Here is a 12155-nt window from a genome sequence, read left to right as displayed (position 1 = left end):
CCGCAACTGAAGCTGCCAGCCATCAGACGCCTGCTACACGCGGTAGCGCAGCCCTCCCCGCACGACGCGGCTAGAAGCGGTGCGGAGCCAGGCCCCGGATGTCCGCGCGGGGCGGCTCTCAGGCCCCGGCTGCTGCGTGACCCTGCGGGGAGCGGGCCGGGGCCGGCACGGCGGTGGAATCCCCGCCGGCCAGGGCCCAGCGCTGAGAGCGGCGGCCTGCTCCGGCCGGCCGCCGGCCGCCCGCCCGCCGCCGCCGCCTCCCCCAGCCCGCCTGCAGTGGCGCATGCGCCGAGGGGCGGTGCCGCGGCCTTGCGCGGGGTCGAAGGCGGAAGCGGGCGCCGCGGGAGGGGGCCTGTCGCCATGGCGACCGCGGCGGAGGGGCTGCCCGAGGCCGGCGCGCAGCCCGCCAAGCGTAAGGGGCCGGGGCCGGGGCCGGGGCCGGGGGGTCATCTCCCGGGTGGTCATCTCCCGGGTTTGCCCCTTGGCCGCGTGGTGGCGGCCGGGCCCTGCCAGGCCGCGGCCTGCTCCCGGCGCGGCTCAGGGAGGAGCTGCCCGGCGGGGCAGCAGCCGCCCCACGGCGGGAAGGGCTCCGGCGGTGGGGTGGGCGCCGGCTAGCGGGGCGGGCCCGCGGCTTCGCGTATGTCGGCCGGCCGGCCGGCTGCTCCCCTGGAGTCCAGCGGCTGCATCCCGCCAGGGGCTTACCCCTGTATGCCTGTCACACACTTCCCCCCCCGCCCCGCCGCTTCGGCCGGCGGGAGCCGCGGGCCTCGGGGCAGCCGTTGTGTTCAAGCCGGCAAAAGCTGCCGATAAAGGAAAGAGCACCCTGTCGAGTTGAGGAAGAGGTGCTGAGCTGCTCCTGCCAAGAGCAGAACAAGGGCAGGTTGCGGTAGAAATGGGTTTGGAGAAGAAAAGCGGTGATTATCGCTTTCCACAGGTGGGGATCTGTTGTAGTCCCTCGTGAAACGGACTGGGGAGGCTGTTCTTCTATTCTGAATCCGTGACTAGAAATAAACATCAGTAGCGTTGTGCACAAAGTCACTCAAAAGTTCTCCCCAAAGTGCTTTCCTGTCGTTTAAGCACAGGGCGGGGCTGATATTTGCAAGTGCGGTCAGGTCGGGTGGCTGCCCCTTAAATGCTCCCTAAAGTATTATTTTGAAATAATCTTGATGCTACTTCAAGGAAACTGCCTAGGTTCGTTACCCCTTAGTGTAAAGTAGACAACTTATGTGGAAAGTAGGTGTAGTCAATTTGAAGGGGAAAAAAAATGGGACCATTTAATCTTTATGGTGTGTTTCTGTACCTGCTAACTTTCCCCTAACCCTGTAATGTCTGTACCCTGATTAGAGGATCCTGCTGTTGAAACAGCAGAGGAGGCTAAGGAACCAGCAGAGGCAGACATCAATGAACTCTGTAAAGACATGTTCAACAAAATGGCCACTTATTTAACAGGTGAACTGACAGGTAAGGTACTGCAGTACTGACTTGCAAGTAAGTTTTTGTTTCTTTTCATTTTCTTTTAAAGAAATCTGTTGTGTAGTTTGTCTACGTGTTTAGATCATATCTAGCAAGACTGGCAGTTCAAGTCTGGCGTGTTGCTAGACTACTGACAACACTCAGATTAGTCATATTAATGAAGACCCAGAATAGCACAAATACTCTTCAAAAGAATTCAGTATGATATCAGCAACTTAAAAAAAAATTCTTTTTAGTCTTGCAGAAGCTTGTACATGGAAAAACAAGCAAAGAAACAAAAAGGGTCTAGGTTAAGAAGGACTAGAAGAGAAGCACAACTGAGAGTGGAACATGTGCAGCTATTTTGTTTATGAGTGAGAGCAAGGATCATACACGTTTTCCAATAGTCATGAAGTCCAAAGTCCAGCTTTAGAATAAACTGCTATGCAATATTAACTGGAGCAAAGTAAGCAGCTCAACAAGTTAGTGGATTCCATAGGCTCTGATTTTGAAAGCACTCCACAGCACTACTGATTTGCATGGACTTGAAGGGTATATGGTACAGATTACCGGTCTGGATTTGTGCTATCAGCTTTGTAAACATAAGTGTTTAACTGACAGAATAAGAGTAGAAATGTGAGGAATTAGTCAATTTTTCTCTCAAAAAAAAAAAAATTGCAAGTGAGTAAGTATTCATCGGTCCAGTTGATTTTTACAATTCACAAAATGTCATCTCTGTTTTTGTAGACCATTATACTAATACCTGTATTACCATCTAAACTATTCTTTGTTACATTTGGCTGCTGGTTTGAAATCTCTTGTCCTCTTGAAGAGTCTGCACCCAATTCAAACCGCATCAACTTTTAATTAAAATGAACTCTATTCTTTTTAAGCTACCAGTGAAGACTACAAACTCTTGGAAAACATGAATAAGCTGACTAGCTTGAAGTACCTAGAAATGAAAGATATTGCTATAAACATCAGTAGAAATCTGAAGGATTTAAATCAAAAATGTAAGTAAACCAAATAAGGTAGGGGTATAGTGAATGGTACACTTGTTTGGGAAACGAAGCATCTAAGAGTCAGATAGGTCACACTCCATTAGGTGCTGAAGGAAAGAAAACTCGCTGAAATAGACATGCTGCTATGCAATGCCTATCTTGTTTATTTCTTTACAGCTATAGACTATGTAGACAAGCATAAGAGAAAACACATCTGAATTTATGTCCTGTTTTACCCCAAATTTTGGATCTGATAGGAAATAACACTTCTTTTGATTCTGTCGTGGTTTAACCCCAGTCAGCAACTCAGCACCACGCAGCCGTTTCCCCCTCCCCCTCCCAGTGGGGTGAGGAGGAGGAAAGGAAAGAAAAAAAAAGTAAAACTCGTGGGTTGAGATAAGAACAGTTTAATAATGAAAGTAAAATATAATACTAACAATAGTAATGATGAAATATAATAATAATAATAGTAATGAAAAGGAATACAACAAAAAAAGGAAGGGAGGGGGAAGAAAAAAAAACCGGTGATGCACAATGCAATTGCTCAGCACCCGCTGACCGATGCCCAGTTAGTTCCCGAGCCACGAGCCGCGCCTCCTGGCCAACTCCCCCTGTTTATATCCTGGGCATGACGTTCCATGGTATGGAATATCCCTTTGGCTAGTTCAGGTCAGCTGCCCCGGCTCTGCTCCCTCCCAGCTTCTTGCACACCTGCTTGCTGGCAGAGCATGGGAAACTGAAAAATCCTTGGCTTAAGATAAGCGCTACTTAGCAACAACTAAAACATCAGAGTGTTATCAACATGATTCTCACACTAAATCCAAAACACAGCACTGTACCAGCTACTAAAAAGAGAGTTAACTCTGTCCCAGCTGAAACCAGGACAGATTCATGTTGTATTGTTACTTGTGTTGAGTCTAGCCAGTACTCTTAAACATTTCATACTTCCCTGGAACATGGCTTTCAGTATCACCACTTGATTTTGGGGCAGGGGAAGGAAGGAGCTTTTAAATTGTTCTATCTGAAGAATGTCGTGAGAAATTTTTGTGTTTCAAGTGTGAGCTGTTTCTTGGAAGTGAATTACAGAGAACTGACAGGTATGATTTTTCTGCTTTTTTAAGATGCTGCTCTTCAGCCATATCTGGAACAAATCAACCTAATTGAGGAACAGGTTGCAGCTCTGGAGCAGGCAGCTTATAAATTGGATGCATATTCCAAAAAACTTGGTAACTATTGTCCTCTACTGTTACTACCTAGCAGCATAGTCCCTTGCAAGGGGATTTAAAAAGACAAAGTAAACTCCTCCTCTATTTAACAAATCTCAGCTGCAGAGTTGCTTATGCTGCTTTTGAGCAACGAACATTGTATGTGAAGTGGTAAGCGTTGAGAAAAGATTAATATAACAAGTTATATGGAGGTGGACTAGTACAGGTATTATTCAACTACAGCTTATTAGGCTTGATTTCTCTTTTACAATATGCACTGACCCAAATTTTAAAGACAGATGTTTAATCCTGCAAGTAGAGGGATTCATAAAGTGCCACCAGGCACCCAAGTCACCGTGGCTTAAATTAATATTAGTGGTCTGACTTAAGCACCTGGTTCTTAAAAATTTTGTTGTACGATTGTATTTACCTGAATGCTTTAGTAAAAAATGACCCTGAATGATACTGTAAATTAACTTGAATTTTAAGAGGTATGGCAGCTTGCAGGATTCAAAGCTTTTACCTATCCAGTCCTAAAATATTGTTATTTTTCCTTCTGCAGAAGCCAAGTACAAAAAACTGGAGAAACGATGAAATTACAACAGTCTTTAAGTTGGAGTTGGGCTATGAGACAGACTGATTTCTGTTTAAGTTGCACAACAACAATTCTGTATGTTGACAAGGATTTGGTTACAGCTAACATCAAGACTGGTAACTTTTTGTGTCTGTTGAATGCAGTAGGCTGTATTCAGGCTTAAGGCTGAATAATATTTTCCTCTTCTCAAGAGGTTCTGTTGCCTCAGTTCTGCAGTGGAAAGTAGAAGCCTGTCCCTAACCCATATGTTGATATTGGCTATCTATGTGTTAGTCCTATGTCCCATATGAAATACTCTATCTAGGAAAAGCCCTCCATAACCTATAAAGACATTTTCCCGTAGTAGCAACAGGACCTAAACTTCATTTTTTCCTTCATTGAGCTCTGCGTTGAGAAGATACCTGGGCCTTTGGAGTTATGAGCATGGTATTGAAAACACTTCATTTTGGTATCCACCTTTATCTGTTTGAAATAGAGAGACTAATTATTATAAATTTACAATAAAACAACTTGCTGCATTTGTCTCTCTGGAATCTCAAATTCCTGTTGGAAAGATTATGTAAGTTGTCTTTTTATTTTTTCAAAGGGTCTGTTAATAAAGACAAACTCCTTCCAGCTACTGGAGATCACAGAAGAGAACATGTTTTAAACTCTGCGTCAAGTATTCCTGCAATTATATTCTTTGACTGTCTGGACCTCAGGTGAAATTGCAAGAAGTATTGCTTTATCACATGCTCAGTTAACTTAGCAGATCCTTTCTCTACTTTACCAATGAATTTTGATCCTAGTAGTTTTTGAAGAGGCATGCGCAGCACAAAAAGCTGCTTCTCTCCCAGATCAACAGTGTTCCAAATTGCTAATTTAGCAGAGCACTGCTTACTGAACAGGTACTCCTACTCCAAGTTGTTTTTTTTTTTTTCCCATACCTATTGACCCTGACTAGTTCAAGCTGGCTTTTGAGTGAGTTGCAGTCGAGGATAGTACAAGTGCTGATGTAGGAAAGAAGTAGTTCAAACTTACTGCAGGCTATTTAGAATAATGTCTAGTTAGGTTCCAATGTGGTAAAGATCATAATGCTGTCAGTCAGTGTACAGCCACTGTAAATAGTCAAGATGGACACTTTTCCATAGTGCTATTTAAAAGCAGTGAAGCAGATGACCTTTGAGAGCCTTCACCATCACTTTAAAAATCCTGGGTTTAAAATAGAAAATACTATTCTATATCGCCCTGATACGGGATTTGAGAGAGGGTTGAGTTCACTTTGAAGAAAGGCCTTTTTGGAATGGGCATCTTTAAAGAACAGGGTTAAGTCTCCCAGAGGTATCCAGCCATTTGCATCTGTATTGCTTTTATCCATAGTTAGCTCACTGATGACTTTTCTACCTGTGAAAGCAAATTAGACTTTTTAGTATTGTTATCAAAGCAACATCCTCCAATCCAGCAGGAAGAGGTACCAACAGATGAGTTACCATTTCTGTGTTGGAGGAAATTATATCATGTAGAACAGCAGCCTGTTTTAAAATCTGACAGGTCATCATCATCTCGGGATTCATAGTGTGTTTGCAGTTCTGCTGGACAAGAGGATCTAGCCAGCCAGATCTAAAATCTTCATGCCTAGAGACTGGCATTTGAATGACAGCCTGAACAGTGGCCTCCTTGGTGATCTCTGATGCTGGGAAGTGGTACCGCAAGGTGGTAGACAATCTAAAAGTCCTGTTTCTCCAGTGTTTCATGCATCTGTAGATTATACAAGAGCTAGATGTGATTCAGCCAGACTCACCAGTGTTTTTGATAGTACCATCCTTTCTCTTTGCCATTGTGAGGAGAATCACAGATGTTTGGCTGCTGATGTAAAAGCTTGAGGGTGCTGCTTGGAGCTCCTCTGTTCCCTGGAAGAATGAGGATTTTCGTTATAGCATATAGCACTTACATGTGGCTGGGAGCTTAGTCCCTGATCCCCTGTAAGTCCCCTCCCTGGCCCCTACCCGTCTCTAAGAACAGAAAAGTTACTGATTCATATCAGGTTGGAAATGGTTCTGGATTGGTGGACATCATCTAGAGCTGACCAGCCACTGAAATGCTTACCAGGGCAGGTTGTTCTAGGATTGAAACAAGACCACTGATCTTCCAGCCTAGTGATTTCTTTGATTCCCAGCTCTTTTTGGGAAGATGGTGCTAGAGGCACAGAGTGGATGCTGGCACACAAAGGAATTGTTCTCCACTGCAGGGATGCAGCTGGCCCTGTCCTCTGGCTAGGTGCAGAGGCCAAGACAGAGTTGTATCCCAAGGAATTACAATGGAGAGCTGGCCATCTGCTATCTAGAGAATTGTGATCATCTCCATGTGTTAAAAATAATGTCAAGCCCTAAGTGCCAGTGACTTGTCCTGTCGCATGGCAGCAAGCCAAATAAGTTCTGCTCAGGGCAGATAACCTGCAAATCAAGTACTGAACTTAGAACTGAACATGGCCTGGACACGCTCCATGCTCTAAGGGCAGCACACTGCCAATGTAGTTCCAAGTCCACTCCCTTATCGGGTGTGAACCATATGCTCAGACCCTCAATGGGAGACAGACTCCACAGATCCAAGCGAGGTATGGAACTGGATGTATGGCAGCCCTGCTTTGTCTTAAGATGAGTCCCAGTCACCCTCCATTTTCCTTAATGCATACTATCCACATTAAGAAGGATTCACTGTCACTGCGCTCATCACAGCAGCCTTGCTGTGTAAATTCCTGAAGTGGCCAAGAAGAACAGCACAGCTCTCCTCTCTGTTTTGTGTTTACATCCTCTAGCGCTTCCAACTGCCTTGGACCCAGTAGGGCACCTTTTCATCTTGAGACCATGGGGACGCACATAATTAATAGTGAAGATGTTTCAGGGCTGCTAGTCTTTCTTAAAAGAGGAGACAGTTATGTGCCTCACCATTCTTAAGCATGGTTTAATGTACCAAGCTCATCCTGTGGCAGCAAGACTTCCCTTCTATAATGTGTGCCTGGAGCATGCTATGTTGCCAAAGGTAGCTATGGACATGACAGCAGCCCAGTAGGAAGTTTTCCTAACACAGGAGTTAGATATAAGGATTGTCAGAGTGTTTGGGCAGAAGGGGTTGCTCTCAAGGATAAGCTAGTGCTAGATAAGCAAGAACACATTCTCAGGAGCACAAGGGCTAGAGTTTTTCTTCTGCTCAGCGCACAACTGGAAATTTGTGATTAAGCTGATTGTGACTGTACCAAACACCACTCTGGAGTACACACATACTAGCTGTGAGCCCTAATTGGCACTTCTCAGGTCTCCAAATGCATGTCTGAAAGCAGAGAATGCTGTCAGTGTCATGACTAAAATTGGAATGGTGCCCTCTAAGACAGCGTCCATACAGCTGTTGTTAACAGGTATTGCTCCTCACCCCTCAAGGCCAAGGGGATCAAGGGGACTGAGTGACAGTGCATAGGTAAATGCTGCCACATGAGAGTAAAACCATTGTATCTTGTTCCCTGTGTACTTACCTCACCTGGAGAATGCTCAGTCTGCATGGAGCTTCCTGGCCTGCCCCATCCCACCTCTTCATAGTCAGAGGCCCGGTGTCTGGTTTGTCTGTTTATAGCAAGGCAAAGAGCGGGCTCAAGAATGGGTTTAAATATACTCCAGTGACACTCCTGTGTGGATCTGGTTTTGTAGAACTCCTGGCTTAGCCATGTCTTGTTTTCATCACAGGTGCATTTGATAGTTGCTCTGATGGAGAGATCCACTCACCACATGGAAGCTGGCATGCAGTTGGAAGGTCTAGGCATCTGTGTGATCGGGGCATAGAAAATTTCAAAGAAAAATAATATGGCATTTCTCTGCTCATTGTCTTTCCTTGACAGAGTTGCAGGAGGGCCTCAAGGGGGCGATGTGTCAGCAGAGAAAACTTCCACAAGACGAAGCAGTAAAGGCGAAGTGAGGACCAAATCTTGTTCCTGTTGAAAAAGTTGCTTTTCTACGTATAGAAAATACAATGCTATTTTAAAACTACAAAGATGAAAACCTCCAGGAACTCTGAAGATGGAAATCCATCTAGCTGTGCGTTGCCAGCAAGCGCTTAGTGTTTTCAGGTAAGAGAGCTAAGGAATAGCAAATTCCTTCACAAACTCTTGAGTATCCCACCTCCAGGAAGCAGAAATGGGAAGAAGAGCTTGTCCCACAAGTGACTCTTTATTGGGAGGAAATTTTAGGACTGACTGCCTGGCTGTCTGGAGGATTGTGTGACAATGGCATCCCAATTAGGACAAGAGCTGAGAGCTGTGTTCCCAGTTCTGTCTCTGAGTAACTATTCCCCTCTCTGCCTGAGGGCCCTTTGTGTGACTGGTAGAATCCAAATCACGGCAAGGATGGCAGGTCTTTGGAGAGTAGCACCGCAGAAGATACGTAACTAGGTGTGCATGAACAGCATTGTACTGGGGAAATGTATAGTCCAAAAGCAGAGGCACAGCTTGGTTGCTGGTCAAACGTTTCACCTGGAGAGTCCGTGAGAAGTTCCAGAGGAGGTACAGAGGTACAGGGGGAGATTAAATCTCTATCTCTTCTCTTCTGCAGCATTTCCTGGTGGAAAATTGTCCTGATTTCAGCTGGGATAGAGTTATTTTTCTTCCTAGTAGCTGGTATAGTACTGTGTTTTGGATTTAGGATGAGAATAATGTTGATAACACACTGATGCTTTAGTAGTTGCTAAGCAGTGTTTCCACTAAGTCAAGGACTTTTCAGCTTCTCACCCCACCCCACCAGTGAATAGACTGGGAGGCACAAGAAGCTGGGAGGAGACACAGCCAGGACAGCTGACCCAAACTGGCCAAAGGGATGTTCCATACCATATGACATCATGCTCAGTATATAAACTAGGGGGAAAGCTGGCTGGGGGCTGCTGCTTGGAAACTGGCTGGGCATTGGTTGGCGGGTGGTGAGCAATTGCATTGTGTATCACTTGTTTTGTATATTCTAATTCTTTTATCATTATTATTATCCCTTCCTTTTCTGTCTTATTAAATTGTCTTTATCTCAACCCACGAATTTTTCTTTTTTTTTCTCACTTATCTGCCCTGTCCCACTGTGGGGGGGGTGGGGGGGAGTGAGCAAGTGGCTATGGGGTACTTAGTTGCTGGCTGGGGTTAAACCCTGACAAAAATATAACAAGAAAGTAGCGGGTGCTTGAAGGGAAGAACACGGAAGAGAACAGAGGAAAGGGAGAGCTGACAGATGAGAGTCAAGAGGCAAAGTATATAATCAAAGCAGTCTATGCAACTCCTTCGGAGCTGAAGCAGTTCTTGAGGACTTGTACTGCAACTGCAAACCAGGGGGTGAAAATCAGCCTGGCAAATGCAGCTCTTTAAGCAGCAACAGAAGAGTTCAGTTCCAGAGGAGGATTTTTTCCCCAGCACCTCAAGACAGTTCTGCCCAGCTGCTCTAACAGGTTATTCTGAAGTCATCCAACTTTCAGAGCAGTACTTTGTGGAGATGTCCACAGTCTTCAGAATGGGCTCTTAAATCATTAGTGGAAACTGCAACATGTCCAATAGCTGCAAAACAACTCTTCTAGAATGGAGTATACTTTATAACCTGGAACTCTGTGTTCAATAGAAATGTTAAAAGATATCCAATGGGATGATAATCACAAGTGTATATAATGGCCTGAAGATAAATACATTGTTGTATTTGCAGCATCTCATCAGAGGACAAACATATAAGCAGCAGTAATAGGCAGGAGACAAGCATTCTATGAAAGTATGACAGGGTTTGTTAATGCAAGGTTTGTTAATGATTAATGTTTGTCCCTGCTTTCTGATATTACAGGAGAACAAGGTTGACCTCAAAAAAGGTCACAAAGACTTAGAAATTAAAGCAGTTCATCCAAGTTTGTTGGCAGCGAGTGATTTTTTTCTAACCAGTAGGTTTAACCCAGAGGAAACGAGAACAGCTATTGGTCACCTTTGCACTGTTGTTTTTGCTGTAGGCTTCATAAAGTGAGCCTTCCAGGGTGCAGCTTCAGCCCCTCCTGATCCCACATCCCTGTTCCACATTGCAATGGAACCGCTGGGAGCCACAATCATTTTCTTGCTGGTTTGCATTGTCTGCCTCCTTGTCTGTTCAGTGTGGAGGAAGACGTCTGAAACAGGGAAGCTGCCTCCTAGGCCATTTCCTTTGCCCCTCATAGGAAACATGCTGCAGCTGAAGAATAACTTGCCTGGGGCGAATGGATGCAACTTAAAAGCTGTGTTCTTTTTTGGTAAATTGTTTCCACTCAGTAAGAAGTATGGTCCTACGTTCACAATATGTTTGGGCTCAGTACGTGCAGTGGTGTCGTGTAGACCTTATGTTGTGAAATAAGCTCTGATTGATGGACAAAGGTGTAGAGTTCAGTGGAAAAGGACTTATGCCACTCTCCCAAAAGTTCTCCAGAGGAACAGGTACTTTTCTGCGAGATTCTCCCTAGGTAGAGGTGTTCTTTGGGGAGGATGTAGCTGAGAAGTCAGAAGTGGAAAGAGCTGATGTTTCATTTAGTATAGGAGCAAAGCCTGGCAGAATCTGGAGAGACCTTTGGCTCACTGGCATTAAATGGTCCTAGTGTCTTGCTGTTGTAGACAATAGCTGTTGCACCTCGTAAGGTCTGGGTTATGACCTGGAGAGCAGATGGCTGTGGTGGCATCCTCACACAGCTTTCCACCCTGGTAACTGGATATGTCATCCCAGTGGACAAGTATATCCTAAGATAGCCAGGACTACTTTTCACTGGGGGCCATTGCACTCTCTCTCCCTCATTTCCAAAGAGTTGAACTAGGAACAAAGGAAGTTCAGGCAAGCTTCCATAAAGAAACCAGGCATCTCCCTGACATGATAGCAAGTTAAAGAATTTTACTTAAAGGCACTGCATAGGGAGTAGCTAAAGAGAGCAATCCAATACAGACACGATATAGGAAATCCATGCAATAAAACAGTACGAACTGTTTGCGATTTGAAATAAAATATAAAAAGAAAATGAGAATCAATGTGAGAAGAGTGAATAGGTGCTCAAATTTAAAAGTGAAGGTTACTCTGAAAGATGCTAAAAAGCATTTAACCTGGGAATTATGGCAGGAAATCTTTTCTACCTTACTTTTAAGTACAGAGGCCAAATTTTATCTGAAGGGCACAAGCCAATGGAAAGACCAGTTCATTTTTGCCTTCTGAAGTTTCTTACAGCTTGTGTTTCCTGGGCTGTGCAGCCTAAAGCCTTGCTAAAGCTTAGCTGCCCATACTGGTTACTCATGCTTCTAACCTACAGCATGTACAATCATTTTATTCTATGTCTAGTGGTTATCATATGCTGTTTCCTATAAAAGAGGCCTATGGAGAGAGTTCAGATTAGCCTGTATGGCTCTCAGAGCTTGTTATTTCTTGCAGTGTGTGAGCACAGGACAGGAGGGTCTAAAGGTCATAATTTTTAGGGAATTAATCCCCTTGTGCAGGGTTTTGGGGTTTTTCCTTTACTTTTCAAGTAGTATTTCAGAGAGCTGCCAATGAAATACATCAGGAAGCTGGGGCAAGGAGTCAGCTGGAACAGAAATTAGATGCCACAAGCTAGGGATTAAAATGCATCATCTATCCTTTGACACCAGTTCTATGATCTCCTTGATCTGAAAAATGAGTAACCAAAGTGTGTTCGTGTGTGTGGGAGACTATTAAGAGGGCCACACATTGCAGAGAGTGGACTAGCTGTGCTCCTTGGACTGAGAATCTTCAGTGAATGAAAGAAGCCAAGTGAGGCATACTCGATATTAGAGCTTGAAAAGGCAAAAGCAGAAGTGTGAAAAAACTCCGTGGGGCCCTCAGCTGCAAGAAAGTTGGAACCTTTGCTCTGTGTGTGTGTCTCATTGGGGGCGGTGTGTGTATC

General features: G+C 44.8%; 1 protein-coding gene across 1 annotated transcript; it reads left to right on the top strand.

Annotated features, from left to right (window-relative positions):
* Positions 1-360: 360 nt before the first annotated feature.
* On the top strand, positions 361-4771 carry BLOC1S2 (biogenesis of lysosomal organelles complex 1 subunit 2). Its single transcript, XM_050899313.1, has 5 exons — positions 361-412; positions 1345-1461; positions 2346-2465; positions 3575-3679; positions 4221-4771. The coding sequence occupies exons 1-5, from the start codon at positions 361-363 to the stop codon at positions 4250-4252; spliced, it is 426 nt and encodes a 141-aa protein (XP_050755270.1). The 3' UTR covers positions 4253-4771.
* The last annotated feature ends 7384 nt before the right edge of the window (positions 4772-12155 follow it).

The sequence above is a fragment of the Gymnogyps californianus genome, chromosome 6 (assembly GCF_018139145.2).
Source record: "Gymnogyps californianus isolate 813 chromosome 6, ASM1813914v2, whole genome shotgun sequence".
Classification (NCBI taxonomy): Eukaryota; Metazoa; Chordata; class Aves; order Accipitriformes; family Cathartidae; genus Gymnogyps; species Gymnogyps californianus.
Note: the sequence above shows the minus strand (reverse complement) of the source record. Positions and strands in the feature narration are given on the sequence as shown.